This window comes from Poeciliopsis prolifica, unplaced genomic scaffold, assembly GCF_027474105.1.
Source record: "Poeciliopsis prolifica strain line A6 unplaced genomic scaffold, Auburn_PproV2 SCAFFOLD001, whole genome shotgun sequence".
NCBI classification, from domain to species: domain Eukaryota; kingdom Metazoa; phylum Chordata; class Actinopteri; order Cyprinodontiformes; family Poeciliidae; genus Poeciliopsis; species Poeciliopsis prolifica.
Genome location: NW_026562376.1, coordinates 5,062,280 through 5,089,788, shown reverse-complemented (window position 1 = coordinate 5,089,788; position 27,509 = coordinate 5,062,280). Strand labels below are relative to the sequence as shown.

At 38.7% G+C, this 27,509-nt stretch overlaps 1 protein-coding gene across 4 annotated transcripts in view; it reads left to right on the top strand.

Moving 5' to 3' along the window:
• The first annotated feature begins 9,392 nt into the window (after positions 1–9,392).
• The window catches only part of reln (reelin), a 132,682-nt gene continuing 114,565 nt past the window's right edge, over positions 9,393–27,509 (top strand). For all 4 annotated transcript variants that reach the window (XM_055059626.1, XM_055059546.1, XM_055059474.1 and 1 more), the window contains exon 1: positions 9,393–9,908. In XM_055059626.1, coding sequence (XP_054915601.1) covers positions 9,656–9,908 — 253 coding nt within the window. In that variant the 5' untranslated portion in view covers positions 9,393–9,655. The remainder of the gene's footprint in view (positions 9,909–27,509) is intronic.

The following is a 27,509-nucleotide window of genomic DNA, read 5'->3' as shown; positions in this document are numbered from 1 at the left end:
TAAAAATCTTTTGGGATGGACCTGTTTTATTATGTGCATGCCAGACATGCTGCTCACACAAGAAAAGAAAGCGAGCTTTCCTTGGCTGCTGATGAACACAATGCCTGAAAGCAGCTCAGATTATGCAGCAGAGTGAGAACAGGAGCTGTTTTGTTTTTGCTGGTTGGGAAGAACACATTGACATTTCCTCCAACCACACTAAAATCAATATTGTTTCTATTCGGGAAATAAGGAATTCTGAACACGGTGGACTTTTTGTTTATGTTCATGTACAATTTATGACGTGAGTGGATGTCTTTATCGTTTGTTATATTGATTTGCAGCAGTAGTCGCTGTTTTTCAAATGCTACCTGGAAAGCTAATGTCAGCAGGTCTGTAAATTGATGTCTTTTTACGCCAGATAAGTTTTTTTCTGTGTCAGCATTATTCTTCATGAGCTCAAATCAGATTTTAAAGAAGATCTATTATGCAAAATTCACATTTTTCACATTTTTGTACTTTCATGTGGGCATCTAGTACTTCAAAAAAACAGCTCAAGCACTTAAAAAAAACACCCTCCATACAGTTTTTAGCAATAAATTAATGTTTTTTTGGTGTCTGGAAAATGAGCCATTTCAAAGATTTCTCTTATGTAACGTCACAAATCAGCAAGCGCCGCCTGTTACCAAGCAACCCCAGCTGAGCATCGGCACTTTGATCAGCTGGTTTTACCGCTGAATGTGATGCTGTACAATGGCTGCTGGAAAAGACAAACTGTATACAGCTGTGGGAAAAATTAAAAGACCCCTTAAAATGATCAGTTTCTTTGATTTTCTTTGTTATATGTCTGAGTAAAATGAACATTGTTCTTTTATTCTATGAACTACTGACATGTCTCCGAAATTACAGGCAAAAACTTTGTATTTCTTTGCAGACAATGAGAAATGGGCAAAATAATGTTATTTTTTTCTGTTTGGTTATTTTATTTTTGTTGCTCTTCGTTTTCTTATGCGGTTATTTTGCACTAATTTGTTGGTCGGTAATGTTTGTTCTGTGTGCACTAACTGGCAAAGAAAAGAAAAGGAAAAGACAAGTGTTTAGTTGACTTACCATCCAGAAAACAAATACTACTTTCTTCTTGGTTGTGCAGCGGGCTCCACTTCTGCTTTTCAAACATGTACGGCTGTCTAATTGCACATTTGTTTGCAGCCATTTTCACATGTAAACATGAGTTGCGGTTTATTTGGATTGAAGTGACAAGATGCCTTGAAACATTTCATTCTGAAAGGAAGTCAGCTTAGGCAGAACTGAGCAAACTAAAATCTGCTTATCTAAGAATTATTTTGTGCAAAAGAAGTAATAAGTTTTGTATTGCTCATAGACCTTTTCTAACTGTTCAAGGGAGTATAATAAGTTACCTTTAACAAAGTCAGCAGCCTCGTTGCATTAGATTTACCACTTTGTCCCACTTAACTTCTCCTTCCTGTTCTTAATTGTCTGCATGCTGGATGTTGGGAGGGAAAATTGCTGTCTGTGGTGTCACAGTGCAGAGGCACTCACTCCGTCTGTCTCTGTCACAATGTGGCCATGTGTCTGTCATCCTCCACGTCTCGTATTCCTCGGCTTGTTCTTTCACAGCTCCGTTACCATGACTGCAGGACAGGAGGGGGGAACCTGCGATGACTGAGCGTGGAGCTCAAAACGATGGGTTTCCAGAACAGATTCTGCGCTCAGAAAATGTGAAAGAGCTCCGAGTTCGACTCTGCTTCTGTATTCAAAAATGCACCACAGTTAGATAGGGCCAAATCAGTGCGCGAACTCAAAGATGTCTGAGCGAACAGGGATTTTGTATTTGAAAAAGGTGATTTATTTCATATGAAATATGTTCTTATTATGTAGAGCACTTTGAACTGCCTTGTTGCTGAAATGCGCTATAAAAATAAACTTTGATTTGATTTGTGTAAGTCATTTTATTTTGTTGCTGCTGGGACACCAAGATGCATTTTCCTGATGCGCCGGCCCATTGGAAGATTTGGGGTGAAGGTGATGTTTTTGTCTTATCCCTCCTTCACCACTTTGAAGGAACAAGCTTTTCATGGAGTTAATTGGAGTGTGCAAGCCATCACAGCTGAAGTGCTCCCGCAGGGCATCCTTCTCCTCTCTCCCCCCTCCAGTAGCCTTGCTTTTATTATTTTTTTACCACGTTAAGTAAACAACCTGTTGGTGTAAATTAGGGCCCAGTGAGTGATGAAGCGACACATTCAACTGTCTCCTACTCCGTTTCTTACTCCGTCCCTTTCAGGTCTTTTCTCTGCTGACTTGTTTGGCCTTTCAGCTGTGGTGATATCCGTGGTGTGTGCACGTATGTTTGCAGGGGGCAAAAATGAAGATTGACGCAAACAAAAAGCCCTGGCGTAACCTTGAGGTGGAAATTAACAATGATAAAAATAATTACTGACCCTCTCCACTTACACACCCTTCCCTGACCTAGTTTATATAATGGAGAGCGATAGCCCCCAGTAGGACATTGTGTGAGTGTTGAGAGGAATGACCATAGTGTTACGGAAATGGATGTAGGACATAAACCACAACCTCCATAAAGGAAAAAGAAAAAACAGAGGTCATCGGGTGCAGTATGTTTTTCTCTTTTAAATTTGTTTTGCAAATGCAACTTTTTTTTTTATACATGAGACAAATATAAGTGATAATTTTCTGTGTGAAAAATAGAAACCAAAGACAGACGGTATTTCACTTGAAGAAATTAAAATATTTAGTTGTTTGAGTGACAAGTGAGGATTTGTTTCGCAAACACATCACCTCCATGGACATCGGCGCTTCATATCATACAAAACATTTTAATTACATTTTTGGACAACAATCATTCTTAGATAATGAGATTTTATTTTTAAGCTCCTTTCAGAATTTGCTGTTTCAGGAGAAGCTGCTGCTGGCCTCAACTCAACATTTACACTCACAGGTGAAAATGGCTGCCAACTGATGCTCAATAACACAACCGTACATCTTTGAAAAGCATTAGCAGAGCGTCCCGCACAACCAACAAAATGTAGCAAGTGGTTTCTGGATGATAAGTCAACAACAAAACACTTGTCTTTTCCAGCAGCCATTGTATGAGGATTCAGCGGTGAAACCAGCTGACCAAATGTGCTGGAGCTCCGTTTCGGTTGCTGAGTAACAAGCTGGGTTTTGCTGGGGTTGCTAGGTGCCAGCGCCTGTTGATTTGTGACGTCACATACTGAAAGGTTTTTAAAACAACACATTTTCCAGACACCAAAAATCATTACTGCAAAAAAGCGATTGTTTTTTTTTATATATTTTAAGTTATGTTAAGTTTTCAGAAGCAGTAGAAACCCAAATAGAAATATGACAATGTGCTAAATGAAAATTTAGCATCATAGGTGCAATTAAATGAAATATTTCCCATGTTGGGGATGAAGAGAGGGAGTTACGTTGTGGTGCGGTCAGGACAAGGAAAAGCACAGTTGCCAACTTAACTACGTTGTTGCTATTGCTTGGGACCTCTGGGGACATTTTTTCAAAACGTGGGAGTCGCGAAAAGTTTACAAACTCTTTTCTGTTATTGAAGACTTTTATGGCGACACCACATTCACAAGTCCAACTCCTGACTCACCACTAGGGGGCGTGTCTGTTCGCAATAGGAAAATTTGATGCCTTTCTACCCAAAGAGGGCAGCATTGAAGCAGTTTTAGGTAAAAAAGTGCAAAATGAAACTAATCTACATGAAAATGACAATTTGCACAGAAGCATAGAGACCAATTTAGACAATATACCAGCAAAAACAGAGTTAAAACTGATTTGGAGTTTAGTTAAATTAGATGAAGAACATTCACTCTGATAAAAGTCTCAAATTTAACTTCAAACACTTTACATTTCTTTCACCTTGAGCCTGAAGCAGAAACCAAATGAAGGAATCCTTGGATGCTAGCGAGACACAAAATAACTTATGTTCTCTGACAAATCTCTCTTGTGATTTAACACATTTAGTTTAATTAAAAGTCCTTAATTAAGAGGCGCTGCATCCTCGCCGGACCGTGTGAGAGCGGAAAAGATGCGATAACCTCAGATCTCCGTCTGCTTCAGTCTGTGCAGACAGGACCACCAGTCTGGCCTCGTAAAGCAGCAGGGGAGGCCATAAAGAGCCTCTGCAAAGCTGGTGCCATCAGTTCACTGTTTCTTGATTTTCCATTGACGCTCTCATTACAACCATCCTTAAAATAGCTTGTGCATTTAAATTATTGCAGTGAAGGGAAGCTTGATTCACTGATATTTCGGTGTACTGAAACTGTCACTACTGAACACTGGGGCTTATTGTATTTGGGAATTATTGTAGTGGAAACATCTACAGTAAAAGAAAAAAAACTGTGAGGTTTATCTTCATGGAGCCTTTGGATATCTTTAGATCTGCTGATTAATGCAAGAGTTTTTGTTTTTTCTTTCGCTGTTGCTTTTTAAGCTCAACTTATAAATTGTTTATGATTTAACACAGTAAAATATAAGTAATTGTATCCTTTTTACAGGTTTTTAGATCTTGATTGAGACTATAGAATATCAGATTTGTGTTCTTGTAATTTATAAAAATATCATTATTTAGGTTTATAATATTTTCTCACGTCACAAAAAAGCTGCTGTCTGTCGATAGTCTTTGAGAAAAGATAACAAATTTCTGTTTTGCTAATGAATAATAAAAAGTCAGTTGTGTTTCTGGGTATTAAATCTGGATTGAGCAACAGTTTGAATACATGCATACTTTGTGAAACCCAGTGGAACAGAAAATATGGTGGTTTGTTTCTGTAAGCGTTCTGGAGGTTTTCTTTGGAACTTTTTCCTTCTTTCACGCAGATATTTGAAGAAAACTATTTTTTGTGAGATCTCTGTCAAGATTTAAAGAACAAGATCTTGGATCTCATGGTTGCTCTAAGCCACATGTGCCAAACTCAAGGCCCGTGGGCCAAATCCGGCCCACCATAGTGATTTATGAGGCCCTCTAGAGTGTAGACTAAACTCTAAGTGTGCTTAAATTTTATATTATTAATCCAATCAATGCAGCTTTTATCTATTTACTGCCAAATTATATCAATCAGTCCCTTCAGCTTCTTGAGAATTACTGTAGAAATTACACAAAATCAACAAATCCCTGCACTTTTTTGTACTAACAATTTTGAGTTTATTGCAGATTTTTCTCAAATTTGTCAAAAACGTTTTCACTTGTTCTAAACAACCTTAATGGATGTCAGATTATAGTCCATGATCTGTACAGCGAGTAATAAAAAGTCATGTTTACTGTCAAAAGGAAGCGCAAATATTGTAAATAATTCAAACTTTGACTTTTATTGCAACAAAAATACAAAAAGAATTCCAAAATTCTGGACCGACTGAAAAGATATTCAATAATATTATTTAATTTGAAGAATTTACTGATATTTTAACAGTTTGTGAATAGATTCTGTCAGTACATTCGGCAGAACCGGCCCTTTAAGAGCATTCGTGATCTTGGTTTAGTTTGACTCTGTTGCTCTAAGCCAAACCATTTAACAAACACTCACCTAACCTGAAATGGCCCTGCAATAACACAACATCTTAATTCATGCAACCTGAAAGAAAAATATTAGTTTCTTAACTCAACTATTATTATCTTTGGTACTGCTTTGTAAATGTGACCATGAACAGGACTATTTGGTTTGTCTTTAGTCGTTTACAGATTTTGAAAGAGTGGAATTGAAGCTTTCCCATGATGTCAAACACGGGAAAATAAAAATCCTCTTCAGCGCTATTAAATATAAAAATTATCCCCCCATTCTATCAATTGTATTTAAATAATTTAATCCTTTTTAATTGAATAAAAATAACTTTACCTTTCATGGTGCAGAGCCGTTCAAAAGAATTGAATTTCTAGTGACGACTCGTCTAAACCCATCAATATGAATTGATTTCCTCCTATCACATTAGTATTCCTGCTGTTGTTTTCTTTCCAATATCTTGAATTTTTCATTTGAGGGATCTGGTTTTAAGCCAGTTCTCCATTATTATTTTTAAACACAATCGTTTGGTAAGCTAGCTGTAGCGTCGCACTTTGAGCCGACGTCACATCAAACTAACGGTCATTTCAGCGAAGTTTCAGTCCAGGTTAATGGCGCTAACTCAATTCATCCAACTATTTATTCCACAATTATTTTCATATGGTTGAAGACCAATTTTGAAAGAGATAAACACTAATTTACGTAAGACTTATTGGGTGGGTTAATTTGTGAGATAAAACTTGATGTTTCCTTTTTCCCCGAATGGTTTTGAAAATTGTGTTCGTGTTTGGTTTTGTTATGGGTCTTACTCAGGGAGCAAATTATACAATAACTGCAATTTCTATATTAGGAAAGCCTTGAGATTCCCCACAATAAGCAGGAAAGAGCCTCTGAAGAGAGGCTCTAGAAATGCCTCCTGACTCAAACTCAGATAACTTCACCAAAATGAATGGTTGGAAAAACTGGAAGAAATTTACCATTATGCTCATATTTAAAGACTGACTGTGCTCTATGTGTCATACCCTACAGAGCTGGACTGAATATCACTAATAAAGCAGCTGAAGCACAATGAAAAGTTCTTAGAAATAAAATATTACTTAAATTGGACTTTGTAATATATCACCTTAAAATTGGGCCTCTGTCTCTTTAAGAAACTCCTGCTCTTTCTAAAACTTCGCCTTCTTGATGTTGTCACAATGTCGCACCTCTATTAATTCTTTGACAATGTTTTTACCAGCGTTTTACTGAGGAGTAGCTGCTCTAATGGGCTCAGTTCCACCAGGTGTTTGCTAATTACTGCTGGCTAGTTTGAAGGAGCCAAGTCAGACGGCTGCTCTGTGAAGTGGAAGCTTGGAAACTGGAGGCCTGAGCCTTGAAGGCGGGCTAGGTCCAACCAGGCATTTTGGACAGCTGAATGGTTCTCATAGAGATGAAAGGATTTCTCAAACATGCATTAAACAATCAAGGTCAGGAATGTTTTTGATGAGGGAATCACATTATAACATGATGTCAAGCTAAGAAAAAGTCTTAAAAACAAATTATACCATTTAATTGCATCATTTTTACCTCTGAATCCAACAGAAGCAGCAAAAACACGAGGATAAAAACACAGGATGCATTTATAAATGTGCAGACTGGAGTTTGTTTGAGCAGGATTCCGGTTCTGGAAGCATCTGGCCGAGCGCTCTGGCTGCAGGTCGTCCAGACTATTTGGACTATGTGCAGCTTTGTTGGTTCGGGAGTGTTTATGTCTGCAACTGAACAGGCACTCAGCCACATAAATGCATAAATGCAGGAGTGACTGTTTTGCAGCGTTAACAGCAAGTCCATTAAAGAGATCCATGATTAGTTGTAACAATAGACTTTATTTGGGAAATATTTAATTTAGATGTAAAAGAAAATACAGTGATAATGCCGAAGACTGTTTAGTTTGTGTACATTTTTATAAAATATCGCCATGTTGTTCACGCTGCATTCTGTGTAAATGACGCTTCATGGTCCAACTGTGCTAGCACCGCCCAGCCAAAGCAGTAACGTCTTTGAGCCTTTTCAAATTGAACTGCAGCACGTTGAAATTGATGGGATTGTAGAAATCATAAGAGGTGATGATGAGGAGGAGAACCAAATGGAGGAAGAGGACAGAGACAGTGGTAGGTGTTTGCTGCTGCTGCCTTCAGCTTCGTAAATGAATGAATGAATGACACTGACCTCTGGTTTGGACTGTGTGGTCCAATAAGTACTTCTATAGCTCTGTGTCCGGTTCGATGTTTAGGGTCTGGTCTTCTGGTCCAATGCCACCGAACTACTGCAGCTGAGCTCCGTTAGCATTTAAAGAGCTTCCAGTGCTATCTGATGTTTCTCCTAGTGTCTTTTGCTCTGGTGGCAGCAGGTTTTAGGCGCTTTGTGGATAAAAACTGTCAGCATAGTATTTATTTTTAGCTCGTTAAGGTAACGATCACCTGTTAGAGCCCTTGTCAGTTTTGCTCACACAAATTACTCAAAGTGTTCTGGGGAGAAATGTTGAGAGCACAAATTAGGTCCTTCGGAAGTCGTGTTTGGATCCGGATCTCTCCCACTGCACTCTTCTTTTTTTTCTTGCGGGAAGCATCCAGATTCAACTCACTGTTTGTTTTTTGTTTTTATTATAGCCAACAGTGACACAGTGTGAAATTATCTACCAAATGCAATATGATGAATGAAAATCATATTGCATAAACTGTGTTTACTCTGTAGATTCCTGTACAGAATGGGCCAAAACGCGTCATCAACTCAGCATGGCGACCTCCAGGGGTGAAAAATATGACAGAAGATATACCTTTTTTAAGTAACTATGAGTTTTAATGTATCACAAATAACTATTTTTTAGTTAATAAGAAAATTACAACATATTTAGACTAACATGTTCAACTCATCGTGGGTCCCTTTAAGCTCTGTGTTAATTTATTTAATGTGCCTTTTTCTGTAGCTTTGTACCATTTGCATTGGAGACATTTTCTTAGCATCTGAGAATCCACAACGTCTGTGCAGAGAATATCAGTCAGAGGTGGGGTTAGGTGGAGGGAGTGTATCGCTTACACTCAGCGCAAGAGACAGATGAGCAGAGAAAGAGAGCAGCAGATGAAAAAAGCAAGTATATGTTACTCAATTACTTATCCCCATCATTTGGTGGGCTGAGGAGAAAGCAGCTTTAAGGCTAGTGTTGCACTCAGTCGGTGTGATTAATGCAGAGCAGAGCGGTGGCACACGCAGCTCTGAAAAAGTTGGAAAACAAGCTTTTGATGGAAAACCCAGGCAAAAAATGGCAACAGAGGAGGAGAAGGAAAAAAAACCAAAGTGAAGATTTCTGAGGAGAGAAGGAGGCGTACGGGGTTTGGGAAAGAGTGAGAGTGAAAGAAGGGAGGGGAGGCCGAGTGGAAGAGCAGCAGAAAGGAAGAGGAGGGAGGAAGGAGGTGTGATAGTGGGTGGGAGAGGAGGAGACAGTCTGGTGGATGGGCAAAAAGACAAAGGAAGGAGAGCGGAGTGACGGGGATCTATCAGAGGGCTGCTTAGGGATGAAGAAACTAACAGATGCATGGAGATAAGACAGCCAAGCTCTCTGGAGGAGAGCAGCGTGGAGTAACTTAGAGTATTTCACAGAGAGGTAAAGAGAGGGGGGAGCATGAGATTAGGGGGAAAGGAAGAGTGATAGACTGGTAGACAAGAGGGAGGAGAGAAGAGCTGGATGAGAGAGAAACAGCACACGCGTGGAGCTCATGTTAGAACGAACGAGAGCCAGAGAGAGGAAGGGAGGGAGGGTGGGAGGAGAGAGGGCAACACAGGGAGGGGGTGAGGTATTTAAACGCCGGAGCAGGACAGCTCAGGCGAAGCTCCGAACTCCCTGAGAGTGGAGGCAGGACAGGGGAGCAAGAAGCTTCAGAGCAGTTTCTCTGACACACCTAAATATCCCTCTGGGAAGAAAACACACACACACACACTCTCACTCTCACACACCCACTTCTGGACTTCGACTCAGCTGTGGACTCCACCACCTGTCCTCTGGAGCTCAACCTGTGCCGTCCACACTCCCAGTCATCACTCCCATCACCTCCAGTCCCTCAGCCGCCCGCTTGGTGAGGGGGCAAATGGCCGTGGCGCGGGCCTCTCTTGGGGGCATTTTGGGCTGTGTCGTGCTTTCCCTGGCGCTGGGGAGCAGCAATGTGGATTTCGGGGCACCTCCGGGGAGCTTCTACCCCCGTTTTAACCCGTTCTTCTTCCTGTGCACCCACCACGCGGAGATGGAGGGAGCCGGGGTGGCGGAGGGCGGCGGAGAGGTGCTGCTGACCCTCCAGATCACAGGAAATCCCAGTTCCTACACGCCTGGACAGGAGTATCAAGGTGAGCACACCTTCTGAGGTGTCCTCCTTTCACTTGTTCATTCGATTAGATATCGTTTTGGTGAATTCACAAATTTCCTACATCAAGATGCGTTGCTTTTGCTGTGAATTTTCTTGAACGCTTTTCCTTTTTGAAAAACGTAAACCTGAAAAAAAATTTGATGATTTATGAGTTCATAAACAATCTTAGACCTTCCTGCAGATGTTTTGCTTGAAGCTTCTTTTCTGTATGATTCTGTTGTTGCTGCTAATGGTAACCATCTTTTATGTAACTGTAATCTGTAGTGATGCTTGTGGGACTCCATGTGTAGGTGGCTCCTCGCAGGAATAAACAACGCAAATTCACCAGCTGAATGAGAGCGTAAAAGTTGAGAGTGCAAATGGAGAAGCAGGGCGGAAAGAGTTGTGTTTTCTGATTGCAATAATAATGTGAAAAATGGAGGCTAGAGGAGATAATCGCCACTTTTCTCATTATGTGTTTGCACCTGATTCTGGAGGTAAAAACTGATTTTATTTCCTCCCAAACCGGTGACCCGCTGCTCGATAAAGGTCACATTCTCATGCTTCTTTCCCACTTTATAGTGATGTTTAGATTTTAAAAAGTAATTGTATTTTAATTGGAAATAATTGACATATTTCATAAAAGTTTCACGAAAAGGAAAGGGATGAATAAAAGTCAGAAAACAGGAAGAAAAGGGAAGGAGACTGCCTATAACTGGGGCTTATGAGGAACACGGGCGGAAAGAGATTTCAGTCAGAAGCTGGCGGATGGGAGGGATAGAAAGCACGGAGAGAGGTTTAGATAATTAGCATTAGAAATGTGTTGGACTGGGAGGAGGGAGAGATTTAAACAGGGCCACGGCTGGGATCGGATGGCGAAGGGGGAGATTTAAATGACGATGAGGGGATTGAGCAGATAAGATACCGACAGCGGGGCTTGAGCTGGAAAAAACGAAACACTTGCAAGCTGCTCACTTTTTCCTCTTCCTCTTGTTTCGTCACATGATCGCAGGTCAATGTTGTTCTTACAGGATTGTTACTGAATGGGAAATGCAAGATTGCTTGATGGACCAATGTTTTACCCAAATGTTTCATTATTTCTTGTGAGAAATTGAAGACACATTGCCTTTTCTTCCCTCATCGATTGCCTGTAAACCACTTCAAACTTTAGCATAAACTCTTTACTATTTGGGATAAAGTTTTTATGTATCTTTCCACAAGGCTCTCACAGTCATTTGCTTTCATTTTTTTTCCATTCCTCCTGACAAAACTGGAGCCTCTTTTCAGCTTTGCCTGCATATTTTCTGTGGGAATTCAATCAGGACTTTCTCCTGGCTTGGACTCTGCTGTCCTGAAGTCACTTTGTAGTAATTTGTTGGTATGCTCCGGGTCATTCGCCATTTGTGTCCAAACTTTTATCTTTTCAGCTGTACACCAGTTCACCAGGCTCTAATATAGTTTTTTTTTTTTCAATGTAACAATGACTAAACAGCTAAGTTTTAGTTTCCTTAAACCGTAGAACTGGTACCCCAAAATTAAGACCCCTTTCCCTTTGTGAATTTCTAAAATGTAATCAAGCATTTTCTTATTTTGCTATCCTTCCTGAATAAAATTTTATAAAAACACTATTTGATGGAGCTTTTATCAGTCTGGTTGAGCCAGAATACGACCATGATGCCATGATGAATGTCAACATGGACACCACAGCTGAAGAAAACGGTGATAAGATTTTGGTTCAAATCGATTTATAAATCTCTATTTGATTGACAGCAGTCATGCAGATGACATTTTATAATAAAACACGCTACAAAGTGCATATGTAAAAACCATAATGAAGGAGAATATTTCAAGGAAAGAGTCAGACACGTTCCTTCTTGTCAAGAGTGTATTATTATTTGAGTTAGCTTGCAAATTCACCATAATACCAAACCGCTGTTAGCATAGTAGCTAACAACAACGTGTGTAAACACGCAGAGTGTCAAAAACACACTCACAAGCCTTCTAACCGTTAATAAACTAATTTACAACCGTTCAGGTGAATTTATATACAACTCATATCCAAAGAACATTTCAATTTAAAGCATAAGTGTGTATTATTATCAACATATTTAGCATCAGTTATATGCTGATGCTTATGCTTTGGTGTAATGATAAAACACGTTTAGACCATGTTTACTGAAAACCTATAAAAATATGTTTTCTTAATTCTTCCCACTGACGTTGTGTAAAGTGATGGTTATGGCTGCATTTCCACTGACCATGAAACTGCAAAAATAAATTTGTTCAATGGAAGCACGGGAATTTTGAAAATATTTTTGAGAAAAACATTTTTGCGTTAAGATGAAGCGGTGTTTTTGCCGTAAAAAAGAATTTATTTTGCAAAACTGCAATGGAAAAAAGTTTTTTATTTTTATAATTTGCGTTACATGAGTCACATGATTAACAGCCAGATGTTGCCACTGGCGCAAACCACAAAGAAGACGACACAGGAAGTAGTTGGGCAACCATGTTTTTAGATGACTTATAACATGAACAAATGTATTTCTGTGTGATTTTAGTTGTGTTTCTAATTGAATAGAAACACCACGATTGCAATTTGTAGTGTGAAATTCGACATTAGCAGAATATTGACGAAGTTATGCATATGTTTGTGATGGAAACGCAGCTGCTGGCGATTATTCCCATCAGTACAACTGGCCCTTTCAAGGAAACTCTGGCTGAACTGTTTTGATGCATTCGGTTTTGTATTTTTGACACATTTTTTGCGAAGCCTATGGTGTGTTCTCACAAATGATGAGTTTTGCTGCCGTTGCGGAGAATACAAATTACTACCACCAAAGATCAAATGTGAATACAAGCCCTGATACCAACACAATTAATTAAACAGCTGTATTATTAGCAACGCTTTGTTACGAAAGCATTTGTAATGTAAATGTGATTGGTTCAAAAACAAAGTCTGTCCAGTAAGTTAAAAATTCAAAAAGCAATGCCTAAATAAAATGGTCATGATCAGGCACATCGTCTAGAAAATTGCTGCTTCACCTAAATGAGCTTTTGTATCCCAACATTGCAATTTTGATCCAACTTTATGAGAAATGTGCACCTTAGTTATGGATTATATTTGGGTCAGTGGGAGTGAGATAATCACTGAAAGAGCTGCATCTATGAAGAGGGGGATGGAAAACATCTCTGACTGCTGAAGAGCTTTAGAAAAGAGGAATAAAGCAAAACTCTGAAGACAGGAAAAGTAAAGAGACTGGTGACCTCGCAAACAAAAGGCAGGAGGTTAACGTCTCTGAGAACAGCATGCGCTGTAAAGCAAAAGGAAGATTTGGAGCGGCCGCACAGTAATTGAGTTTCTGACCCGACTTCCGTGCCTCTTGCCTCTCTGTTGCTTTTCAGTGATAAGACCGTGTGTGGGCAGCATTGCTCTGCGTGCATGCTGCAGACGTGATTACTGTGTTAAGCTATCAGGATGAAATGACCAAGAGAGCCTGTTACTCACAGAGAAATATTTGAGGAGGTGAGTGTATTGGCAGGGTCACGGTGGACAAAATGGAAATAGAAACACTGTGGAGAGAGGATGAACTGCTGGGAAACAGAAGCGGGAGAAATGAAAGGACATATGACAATTTTTGTGCTTGCATTCAAAGTGTGGGGCGAGACCATGTGTCAAACACATGCCGACCTCTCTTTAAGAGGCGAGGCAGCAAAAAAAAGAAGCGAATCCCGACGTCTAAATAATCAAGCAAACCTTTTGAAGTATTTTTGCTGCACTTAGAAAGCAGCAACCTTTGATATATATTTTCCTTTAGTATCTGACCTTTTTTAACGCTGCTGTGGGAATACAAGACGGCTTCCACAAAGCGGCCGTGTGTTTATAAGAAGCGATATCAGAATACAAAACCCAGAGCCTTGTATCTAAACACAGTTAATCACAGGGAGCTGGTTTTCATTCGGTTGTCCTTTGTCCCTCTTCTTATTCTTGCTTGTTCACTTTCACAGGCAAACAATGGTGTTAAAAAGGCACAGTGATGGGAAGAAACAGAAGGAGCCAATATTCCTCAGACTGTTTCAGTATGAGAAAACACAGCCTTTCGTTTAGAGCGCAGACCTTAAAAACAAGGACGTCTTTCCTACGTTTAGCAGCATAAAATTCTTTGGGAGGAAGTGCAATGGAAAAGACCGAAGGGAAAATGGGATAGCGACGTGGTGTCCTCTGAAAGAGTTGCCAAAAAGAGTTCTGCTCAGAAATAGGGCTAACAAGACTGACTCAGGTAATTTCTTATACTTTTTAACCCTTTTTTTATTTGTGTTCACGCTGCCAGTGCCTGTTTGCACTGAGAGCTGATTAGCTGGCTTTTATTCAAACCTGTGGTAGATAAAAACCCTTGAGAGAGTGTGTAAGTGGTTGTTCATGCAGCTTTTGTACTTCCATGCTGTGCAAATACAAAAACTGTGTGCATTTGCTTTTGAATGTAGGTTATTGGTTAGATTGTAAAAGCAATGAATGAGTCATTCACAAAAGCCCCTGAGAGTTAATACAGGCTCAACGGACCCATCATTATGGGAACAACATCGAGCAGCATTTAGCTGTTTGTTTCACACTGAAGCAAACGTTTACACAAAACCCAGAAAATTATTGGTGCTACTCTCAATAAGAATAATTATACTTTTATGCCTAATTAACTGTGGAAGAGCTGAATTTGTTTTACAAGATTCTTGAGGTTTGAATTAATGAACACTTTTGGAAAAACAAATCATATCAATAATTTAGAAAATGTTTTTTCTGAGGTGTAAATATGAAAAGGCACACAGGTCCATTTCTTTCAACTTCTCTGCAAAATGGGAAAGAAAAGGGAACATCTTGTTCAAGTGGACTGGAATCTTCATGAATAAACATTTTTGCACAATAAAGGCCACTTACCTGAAATTCATCTATCAATCAATCAGTCATGTTTATTTGTACTGCACATTTCAGAAACAAGGTGGTTCAAATCTCAACATTCAAAGTGCTTTATGTCAGAAAAACACAAAACTACAAAGTCAGTAGCAAGCAGTGGCGCCAGCAGGATATTATCAGAGCGTTCGCACAAAACTGTCCCTGCACCTGACCCATGAGAGCACAACCACATCTGCAACACGCATCATGAGAACCAGCAGAAGGCTGAACCACACAAATACAGGCCACAAGCATGTGATGCGATTGGCCCTAAAACAGTGGACCTATGCCTTAATTTACTTCTTTTTTTTAAATAAAGACAGGAAAGCAAAGTCTCCCCGTGTGATCCACAATGAAAGGATGTAGATTTCAAGATTCAGGAGAAGGTGAAGCGACAATGTTTGCTTTATTTCTGCTTATTTGGTAAAAGTTTTGACAAGATTACTTGTTTAACCCGCAGTCACAGTGCAACGCTCAAAAAGAGCGCGGCAGATGTCACGGTTGACCAACTGAGTGACATATCAGCTCTTCAGTTCGCAAAACCACAAAAAAAAAAAAACTCTCAAACCAGTGACCCTAGTAAGAAGCTCAGGCGGGATCCAAATGGATGCTTTTAGAACTACAGGAGGATTCAAACTCCTCTCATTCATTTGTAGCTCAGAGAAAAAACACAGCTGCCAAATAAGCAAAAGTAAGCTGACCAACAACATTAAGGTGCTGGTATTCCCACCCCAACAGACTCACACAGGTGTGTGCTTCGGAAAATAAACTATTCTTTTCTTTTATTACTTAAAGGAAAATCTCAAGCTACGCGCAGTGCGTACAGCTGCAGGCGCTACTGATAGCAGACACCACCCAGTCGACAATTAAGATAGCCAGTAAGCATTACATTTTGCCATCATTACACATGAAAATGTTGATCAGTGTTTCATTAATTTTTGTCTACAGTAAAGTATGAAAAGTTTTAAATGCGAATTAAATAGATTAATCCTCTTACGTGACAAACAAACCAATATGCCTTGCAAAGTTGAATGATGTCAATAGACCAATAAATAAAATTTATAGTTTAGTAAAAAAAAAAAAAGGTAAATGCAGTAAAATACTGCATTTATTCAGTCTGCTAAGGAACCAGAGATCTTAGCAGACATCTGGTTACTCAAGACGTCCTGGAAACTCAGCAACGATCGACACAATGAAACCCCTGAAAGAACATGAGTTGTGCAGGACTTCAGCAGACATCAGGTCGTCACCGTTTGCACTACTTGACCTCTGGAGAGGCTGTCGAATTTATCCTGTCTGACCTTTGTCCATTTCTTGTCAAATCTACATCGTTCAGAGTTCTGTTCCTGATACGATTAGATTTATTCAGTTGCATTTTAGTCCAGTTTGCATCTCCTATTGTGCATTTGAATCCAAAGACAAGTCAGTGTATCTCACATGGTGCATCAATCATTAGCTGGTGACCCATCAAAGGACTGACCTAGTTTTCATGAAGGGACCCAGAAAACATAAGAGGAGCAAATTAAGGGCTAATGGTAACAGATGACCCTCTTGTGAGCAAAAGAAACACTTGTCTTTTCAAGAGCCCAAACCTGTGCATCCATTTGTTTCTGTCTCTCTGCCCCCTGCTGATTTGTCTGAATAGGTCACTTCACAGCGCATGGGGAAGTGTGTCAAGCCTTGTGCTGCTTGCACTGCATTGCCAGACGTGTTTGGGACTTTGTGGACCCAAACACTCTCAGAGATGTGCCAGTTTCCTTTCTATCAGAGGAGCAGATGGGCGAGAAATGAGAATGGATATTCAGTCGGCGTCGTTCCTTTGTCACACATACCTGCCTGGTCATGTGCGCAGCGCTCGGCGTTTAGTGGGTGATCCATCATGACACAGAGACAAGTCAGATGTTCCACCGGCTTCACACGGGCGTCTCGATCAGCAGGCTGCTGCAATTATCAATGTAATGACAGGATATGATATGATAACGGATCTCTGGGTCTTTGAGTTTGTTTTGGGCTTTGTTATTATTGGTTTTCCTGAGATCTGCCTTGTTTCGATTTCTCTAGTTATGTTTATTTTTCGTCCTTTTCTTAGTTGCTTTAGTTTTTATTAAGTCAGATTAATTTCCTCTCCCTCACCCCTTGTGCCACTTCCCCATTTTCTCTCTCCACACCTGAAACCCATTAGCTCAGTTTGTCTCAAGCTGTGGTATCCGCTGGTGCCCCCTAGTGGTCTACGAGATACTGCATGTAACTGACCTTTTATTTGCTGTGCGATACATAAAGTTAGCTTACCAACGGACTGAGGTTAAAAATATTACTGGGTCATGTTAACAGCTATTGTCGTTTTCATTTAATTAAAAATGATCTATCGCAAAAATAAACACAATAGATAAATACAAATGATAAAAATGGGTGATTAATTCTCATATTTAATTTTTGTTTTTGCCACAGCAAATTTATTTTTCTTTTATTGTGTTTATCATTGGAAATTACAATCTACTCTTTTTTTTTCAGACTTTGCAAATAACTTATAATGCCCTGGACTGGTTTTTATTAAACTCTCAGTAGTCAACAGACTAATACTTTCACTTCATGTTAGGTATATTTAGATGCTGTGTTGTGTGAGGGGCAATTTTAAGCTAGGTGTTTGTTAAATGGGTTAAGTAGTCCTAAAAACGCTTGAGAAACACCGTGTTAGCTCATCAGCTCAGGTCTTTTGTTCAGCATCCAACCTCCCAGTACTGAGGCACTTCATTCTCAGTTCCTCCTTGCTGGTTTCTCCCATTATTCCCTGTTGTTTTCTCGGTTTCCTCCTCATGTTCTTTGCTGTTTTTTCATTGGTACTGATGGGTTAATGAGGCGTCATGAATTGTTCGATACATTGCCAAACTATATTGATACTGGGTCACTGAATCCTGACACCTGCTGGACCTTCAAAATCCCTACAGGCAACCTAATTGGTGCTGTCAACTCACACTGATTTGAGTGTGAGTTGACACTCAATAATATAAAACAATAATATAGTTTAAGTCATTGTTTTTTTATATATTTTATTGTTTCATACCTTCATTTACATTTAAAATATCTGATACTTTTAGATGCAGTCAATAAAGAATGTGAATCCTAACATGAAAATCTGAGTGAATGTGTTGTGAAAGAGGATGCATGTGGACTGGGATTTTATTTTTTTCTACAAATTTTTATTTAAAAAAAAATGTTTTCCTGTTTTGTAATTGAGTCTGTTACAGTTTTTGATACAACTTCTCCAGCTGTAGAAAACATTCATAGGATTTGTTTTTTGTTCTGCTCTGGCTCCCTGTGAGCAGAACCGGGAGCCAGAGTTTGTCCATCATTGTTTTCTTTTTATTTTCTCTGCATTTCTGCTTTTGGGTCCATTATCAAAATACATTCTTCATTGTTCATACAAGGTTTGCACTTCATCTTTTTCAGGTGCCAATTGCTTATATCAAGACGTTTTTGCAAATAGTCATGGTTGATGTGTTTCTCTCAGTCTCTTTGGTCCATTTCTCTGAACAGAAAAGGCCGAGTTTCCATTGATCCAAAGTCACCAAACATTGGTTTGTGACCCACAACAGGATGGCGATCCTCTGACCCTACTTTTCATTCCTGAACCCCATTCAGGGATTTTTCTCAGCAGGAAGATGGAAATTATAATGTAATGTCATTTCTGGAGCACAACGTGCAATTTTCCTGAAGAAGGTTGTCTTATGTTTCCATTTCTATTTTTTTACTTTGTTCTCTGCGTTTCTGTCTTTTTCTTTCTGAATCTGTCAACAAATTACAGTAAAAGCGGAAATGTCAAATTTGTCCAGTCTCTTGCCATTGGTCTCCCACATTTACATCAAAACTTTAGCCATAATTTACAATAGAACACTGTTACATTGACAGCATGACTAAGAAATTATTCATACACAATGTCTGTCTACTGAAAGGTTCACTGACACAGATATTTAATTATGAGAGATGAACAATAGATTTTGAGAAAGACTTTTGCAGGTAATCAATGTTGCTTTTTTGAGAAATGCACTCACTGTTTTGCAAATGTCAAATGATTCGAAAAATGCACCAAATGCAACTGATAAAAACTTTAAATGCCACCTACATGTTTTATTCCCGGAAAGCAGACTCGCTCCATCAAAGCATGCAGAATGTTATTTACTTGGTCGTAAAACTGTTGGCTGAAATGAAGCCAGTATAGAGCCAGGTGGGGTAAGAAGAACTACACAAACAAAGAGAGTGAGTGGACCACTGCCAGAGAGGTGTGCGCCTCTGCCAGTCTTATCTGGGTGAGCAGCAATGAGCGGCTGCTGCTACATTTTTTATTTTCAGTTTTCTCAGTAGAGTCGTCTCCCAGCCAAAACAGGAAAGCTCTTAACAAGCAAATGTGAGTTGTGATTTCATTTACTTTTATGAGTGGGCAGATGAGTGGCTGTAAGTACATTCAGGATGTTGGAGTGTGCGCTCGTCTGCTGGGGGTTTGCCTGATCTGGAGTGCCTCTTCGCTGATAATACAAGCTGCATCAGAGCTCACACTGCCCTCATGGACAGCTCACCAGGCCTTTTCCATTCATCTGCAAACATGTTATACGCACTGATTGGTTCATTTTAGGAGCTTTTTCCACATTTGCATCAGAAAGTGAGTCTGTCATTTTGTAAGAACTAAACCTGCAGTCATCCGGGGGGTTTTTTGTTTTGTTTTAGTTTTTTTTTTAAATAAGCGTAATTTTCCCTGCAAAGAAGCAAAAGATGCTCTACATAGATGGACTTTGATTTGACTCTCTGAATATTGACCCCCTCATTGTGAAGAGAGATGTTACTAGTTCTGGCTATAGTACGGCACATAAAAATGTGTAGAGTGAGTGAATATGTCATACAAAATTAATGAACATCCCAGAATGTCTGACCAACTTTCAAGTTAGCCCTGCTGCCACGCGCTAGTAAAGAGCATGCTCTGAATGCAGGGGACGCTTTAGAAAACAAGAATCAGATATCTGAAAAACAGAAACGGAGATATTTCAGTCAGAGCGCCACCAGCATTGTTGTGGTTATAGAGAGTTTATTTGGAGAAAGCCAACAGGGTGAAGCAGGGAGGGCGTGTCAAAGTCTGGGGTGAATCCATGAATGTCAACAAAGAGGTGGAATGCAAAATTTAGAAAAGACAAGCCAGAAGATCAACATGGCATCAGCTAAAGAGCAAGATTAGCAACAGTTATTTAAAACGTGCCAAAGTGAAGAAGATAAAACTCTTACAATGTGGCTTCTATCTGATTCTATTCAAAAAATATTGATGAACCTTTTCAGTGATGCTCATTTTTAAATACATGATTCTGCAACTTTTGCTTCACTTTTTTCAACCTCTTTTGTACGGAGGACAATTAGGGCCATACTATGAAACAAAAATAGCAAAAAAATAATGTCATTTTAAATTCATATTATGAAAATAAAGTCTTAAAATAACAAAATAAAGTCATAATATTTTGAGAATTAACTCATATCATGAAAACAAAGTCTTACAAAAATAATCCTTAAATACAAGAATAAAACCTGAATATTATGAGAATAAAGAATAAAGTCTAAATTATATGCTAATAAAGCTAATATTGTGGTTTTATTCTTATATTATTTTGACTTTATTCGTGTCATATATTTCATATTATAACTTACTCAAGAGTTGAATGTATTTGGGAAAAAGGTTGAAACCAATAATTAATTTATTAATATAAATATCATGATTACTAAATCAGGAAGATTTTTTTTTTCAAATCATTTTCTTTATATATGAAATAAAGTTTTGGTTAAAACAAGCTGGTTTTTTATTCAGTGAAGTTACTCATAGTCGTTGGAGAATTCATAAATTTTAATCAAGTTGTAGCGATACTTCATAAAAAAAAAAAAAGCATAAAGTACAACCAGTTTATTCAACTCTTGGAGATTTGACAAAATTAATAAAAAGTTAACACAACTTACTGCTGTAAGTTTACCTTTCACAAACTCACATTTTGGTTCAAAATCTGAAAGTAGCAAAATGTATTTGTCTTAACGAGCAGAAGACAGCAGACACAACTAAAGATGTTTCACAGTGTATGTACAGACAGTGATGTTTACTTTTTTCACATGCGGGTCACTTCAGTTTGGTATGTCACTCCTGTTCTGCAGCTCCTGCTACAGCAAAATGCGCCTCCTCCTCTTTCTGTTCTCTGCTCCTCCTGGCAGCTCCATTGAAAGAAACGTAATCCCTGCTTAGGGGGGCCGTGTGTCGTCTGTGCTGATAGCATTCAGAGGGACTGGTAGTGCCCCAGTGGACCCACTACAGAGGAGGCGGCACGGTGACACTGGATGGGTGCTGAGCCCTCATCCCTTGGCACAGATGGATAAGTGGAGCCCTGCCCCGCCCCCATTCAGCACCACCTTCCTCCAACAGCCTGGCGGCCCAGAAAGCACCGCACCAGGCTGGCAGAGGCTGATTATTCACATGTATTAATTCTTAATTATTCTGCAGCACTACCAAATTTTTAACCTGAGAAACCACAATGTTTATGTGCCAAATTTGAAGTTAGTGAGGACTAAAATTAAATTAATTTTTAATCTCTCCCTTTTATCACAAGGTTATGAAATGTAACGTTCTTTATGTGTCAAGACTGCAGTAAGTAACCTTTATTTTTAAAAATATATGTTTTTACATATTCTTTCAAAACTGCCACCATGTAGTTGGCTATTAGCATAGCCACAACGTCGGCAGGTAAAAACATTTCCTTGTTTCTCTGCCGTTAGCGCATATAGCATCAGCATGATGTATGAACTGATCAGTACAGTGTTGCGAGGGGATGAAAAGTTATCAAAAAAGACACACAAAAAACATCCTCCATGTCCACTAGAAGGCGCCGTAAATTGGAAGTGGGTTGTCCTTCCAGAAAGGCTCCATGTTGGGGACCGTCTGTGTTTAAAGCTACATGTTTAGCATTGAGATGCTATTTTAGGCCTCAATTGTTTTGGCGATAGATCAGCTTCTATTAGTACAACTTAACACAACAAAAGTCTATTTTACAGTTACATCACGTCGTTTTTTGAAGTAAAAATTAACTCCCAGTGGGAAAAGAGAAGCGTCACTTTTCTTTGTGGATGCCAGTTGTGCGTCGGCTTTATGGGTGTACCGGAAACACAATAAAAAGGTTCCGGGTTGGGACTTTTGCGTTTGAAAAAAAAGAAAATTTGATTAATTGTATAAAAACAGTGTTAAAGTCTGTGTAATTAATCGAAATTAGAACGTTAAAGTAAAAAAAACAAAAATAACATTTTTTTCTAATCTTACATACAATTATATTATTGTTCTTAAACTAATAAACAACAACCCTAATAGAGTGAAGCATTTTATAGTTGTAACCATTTTCTATCTACATTTTCCTTTTTGTGGCTGACATTCTCAATCCCACTTATTATTTTAAAAATGGTTGATTGGGAATAAAAAGTGAGACTACATGTTTTATTTCTGAAGTGTTGGGACGTCTGCGTTCCTGGAATGCTAAAGACATCTTTTGCCTGCATGTGTGAGCGCGCTCATGTATAGTAATGTCTACTAACAGGCAGAACAGCTGGCTGGCTTTGTCAAGGAAAACAGCCAGATGTTTCATAGCAGTAGATATAGGTTAGTGCACAGACACAGATGGACTCAGTGGGACTAAAAGTCTGTTTCAGATACAAAGTGATAAAGGAAATGGTTTGTCTTCTCAGTTAACCAGCTGTAAAAATAGCTTTTTTGTTACCTTTTGACAAACAAGAAAACCCATAATTTGTTTTGGCTCTGGAAATTTGATCAGCAACAATCTCACTTTCACAAAAAATGACCCCTGTCATTTTCTTGTTAATGAGAAATGTAAAAATAAACATGTCAATTTATGTTTTTAAAAAAGTGCAGTTTTAATTAACGTGATGTTAGTCCACCTGCTTCTTATTTTTGATCTCAGACACTTAGTAAGTTTCGACTATGTGATATTGGAAATGTGTGAATTGTAATTTAGTCCACACAGCAAGATGTTTTTTCCACAATATATTAACTTTGTATAAAATATAAAAAAAACTTTTCAAGCTATTTCCTCTCAGCTGGAAATAATTCAGTAGAAGCAGTGTGTGTTATTTTAATAAAACATGACTTAGTGGCCCCGAGACACTGACATTTATTAAGTTTGGTCCATTTCTCTCCTTGAAAGTGGGCTAAGGTCTGTGATGTTTCATAAACACACCCATTTCCCAGCTACAACAGTGACGGACTACAAACTTTACCACATTTAATTAAATTTTAAGTGATAATAATTTGAAATTTACTTGAATTTAGCCCTCCTGAGTTGATTATTTGAAAAACTGCCTTTCTTACAGGTGAAAGTCTCCCATTGCACAACTAGAAAATGAAGCTTTTAGCTCAAGCTGAGTCAAATTGGAAGTTTTCAAATCTTATGAGGAAATAATGAATGGACTTTTGGTCTGAACTTTGACAGGGCCATTCAGGAGAATATGCTTAGATCTAAACAGTTGATGCTCTGGATGTAGAGTCACTGTTAAAACCTCTGTCTCTTTCAAAAGTTTAGATATTACTACTTGCTTTTAACAGAACTGTTATGAGAATTGTGTTGTGGCAGCAAATATATTTTACAGGTTTGTTGTATCCAAGCACAAAGTGTGTGTGGATGTGTGTTCTCGACGTAAACAGCAGCTATAAACAAGATATAATTTCAAGACCCAGAGCATTATCACTAGTGGGTAAAAACTTTACTACTACATAATCCTTTTTGTCATGGTACAGTTTAGTCAATGAGACATTTTGACTAACATTAGCAATTAATCAAGAATAATCAAGTTATTGTTATGTTGATGGCATCAAACTGCATTGCATCACAGCCTGTAACAGTTGTAACTTGTTGATTAGTCTTTCTTTGATCTGAGTGACTCTTTTATGCTCAAACATGATCACTGTTGATGTGTATTCTTTCTGTTGCACTGAAATATGCCACTTTGACTCTTCCAGTACATAGTGTGTGTTATTATTCCTTGAATGAAAAATGAAAGGCTTCCCCTTTTTAGTCTGCTTGCAGAGATTTAATGTTTTTCTCTCATTAGTTTTTCTTTCTGGATTTGAATATGTGCATCTTTCCTGTTCTGTCTTTGCACATTTTGTCATCCTTTCCCTGTGGGGTTGTATATTTCTTTTAATTCAAATGTAAGTCTTTTGGCATGAAAAATGAAAAGATTATGTGAAGAGCAATATGATTTTCAAATTACTTGCAGATGGAGATTGTGTCACTCCCTGGAAAGCCAATTAAAAGAGAGCAAAAGGAGTCCTTGGAGCATAGAAACATAAATCTTGATTTTGGAATATTAAGGGAACTTGGACAAAGGATCTGCTCTGGGGCGGATGATTTGGACACCTGCACTTGCTCATGTTTAAACATCAATTATGCTTTATATCATAGGAGATCAGCACAACTAAGTGTGATTTTGAGGTTGATTACGTATGAGGAACAGGATGTTTGTGTCACGATTCTTGGGTGTTTTGCTTTTGATCTGTGTTTTTATTTTGATTATTTTACTGTTTATTTCTGTTCAACCTCAGTCAGTTCATTTATTTGCATTCAGTTCTCTGTTCTTGCATTTTATTTAGACATTTCCTTATCTTTCTGTCCTTCTTATCTTGTTCATCTCTCCTTCACCTCCTCTCTTGCTCACCTGTTTAACCTCCTTGCACAACTGCAGCCTATTTCCAATTATCCACCTTTTCTTTGTCCAGAAATCAAGCTCCTCAGTATCTTCATACAGAAAGTATGGTGCTCAATTCAGATTTTTTGCTGAAATTAATTATTATTGTTTTATTATTGTTTTCTTTACACGGTTTTCATCCTACTAACTCAACCCGACTGCAATGAGATTTCTGTGTGAACTGTTCACGCCCCAAAGCGACCCGCATGCGCAGAAGAACATAGATGTCACTTAGCAGCACATAGTTTACGAAAGTACCAATGAATGGAGCCGTTTACGGATCGATTTTCACTTTTGTTTTGCAGTGAGAGCCAACAGTATTGTTCTAAGATCACAGCAAGAAGCAATCTAACAATAAAAGAAAGCACTATGTTAGCGTTTATCTTTAGTGAAGTTTGCAACTTGGACAAAGTCTTCCTTCGAAAGTTCGTAAATTTTCAGCCATGTTTATGTCTGGATTCATTGTATCTGAATTTTTTGTTGCAGAATTATGACACACTCCTTATTTGAATGACATAAAAGTAATACAAAATGCGACATTACATTGATACTGCAGACGCTTTAACAATTGGATAGGTCTCCGATTCACCTCAAATGGCGTAGATCAGACTTTTTTCTTTGCATGTTTTCTAAGACTGTCAGTTTTAGAAAGCGCTCTAAGACTTGGCATTCATGTCATTCCACTAGGGGGCGCCACAGTTTATTCCACACCGGATTAAAGGGATTTTACTGCGAACCGGAAGTGGCATGACAGCGGACCGGAAGTAGTTTATGTCGCAGTCGGCTTATGCAAGCGAGCTAAATTAATCTCAAAATTATGTCTCACTTGCATTTTTGAGTATTTCCTATTGTGGTGAGTTGATGTTGAATGTGTTATTTGTTTTGTGCTACGTGTGGGTTTTGGCAAATTGGGTTAAATCTAATGAATTTATGTGGTAAAGAGTTGAAGGTCTAACTATGTGTTTATATGTTGGTTAAAACCAGCATAAATGGTGATGATATGCTCATATGGCTGAGGTTTAAATCTGTGATTTTGAGTCTGTTTTGATTTTCATACATTGCTGAATATTGCCATTTTGCTTTTATAGCTTTCTCTATCAATTCAAGAAAATCTCTTCACCGTCTTATAGCGGTTGTTTTTTCTAAATAGCTGTTGCAGGTAGGAAGCCAAACCAACCTCCATTTAAAAAAAAAACATGGGCAGAGTCTCAACAGCGCAAACATGACTCAGAAGAGCCAGTGCCCATGTAAATACTGGTATAGTACACCTAATTTGAACAATTGCTTTGATTCCAACAAAAAAAAAAAAACAAGTTGCAGTTTAGCAGACCTGTAGAAGCTCAGTACCTCATAGGTCATCTGTGATAGAGTTTCACAGCAGCAGATGGCAGTGCCAGCAGGCCGGGTCGGTGCCAGTATGTTACGCAATGGAATGATTCTTGTAAGACCTGACTGGATCACCACATGACACATGCATGTGCCGAAACACACTTCCCACACATTCTTCTGTTTAAAAGTGAACCAGTGCACCAATAGTCAGTCATTCAGATGTTCTGGAAAATGCTCCAACTTGCCAATTTGACTAATCACTCCTCCTTTTTCTTATCCCAGTAAATTGTGGTATATTCTTTAAAGTATTATGGGTCAGGTGACAGATAGTCTGAACCATTTCAGGAAGCTCAGGGTGAAGTGACACCCTAAGGCTGGCATGGCAATGGGAACAGATGGATATATCGGTTCCCTATGGTCTGGCCTCTATTTCCTGGTCATCTCTGGGGCACGTGCGTCTGCCTGTAGGATGTGGGTCAGATGGGCTCTTGTCTTTATCAAGTTTATTGCCAGGAAAACCTCCCAACTTCATAAAATCAAACAGCAATCATTTGGTCTTAACACATATTATATTTGAGTGCAAATATCTCAGTTCCCTTGAAATAAGACAAACTTAACATAAAAGTAACTTTTGGGCATGATATAGGAGCTTCTTTTAAGTTGATAATTCCTTCAGACATGGTTAAAAATTACTATTCAAATGGGAATTATTATTCCTTATAACAAGTGGAAAAATCTGCCAGTGGAACTGGTGCTTCTTTAAAAATCAATAGTAAGGAAATATTGACCTGAAGGAAGCTCCTCTATTTTGCTGAAAAGTTGAATCAGAAAAAGTAGGTCGATTTTAATCAGAATTATGTTTTTTAGCATTTGTTTTCCAATTGGACATTTTTCTGAAGTTTGAAGTTTTTCTGCTCAGTAAATGTCACTGAAACAGTCTGACATAGTGTTCAGTGCTCAAATTATTTGTGCAAAACAAACAGTAGCTGAATAATATTGTCTTCTTCTAACTGCTGAAATTGCAGACAGTTAATGTTGTCGTTGGTTGAGAAGTCATTTCTGGCTGCCTTTAATTGATGTAATTATCTAATTTTCCTGAATGATTTGAATGTAATTCAATGTAATTCCAATGAACACAGCACGAGAGAGGAGAATACAAACACGCAACTTTTTATTTAAATCTAAAAATATTGATAAAATGTTGTGTATAATCTAGATTAGTAATCTCGATGGACCAAAAAGACACAATAGAAATGAAGTTACTTATTTTTGTGAACTCATGTATTGTAAATCAACCGGTGGCAGGTTGCAGCCTGGAGGAGGAGGTTCTGGTTTCCGCCTGAGGGGACAGCTGTGAGGGCTTAGACATGGGAGAGGGGAACATGTCAGCACCCGATGCTCGTTAGTGCATGAGTAACATGGCTGTCCAAAAAGTCTTCAATAACAACAGAAAAAGTTGTTGCTTGTCACCATGTAGTGACAAAGTTGCTACGTTAGCTACAGTGGGCTGTCACTTTGAGTTTGCTTAAGCTTTATAGTAGTCTGTGAAATTTAAGCAGTTAAAATTGA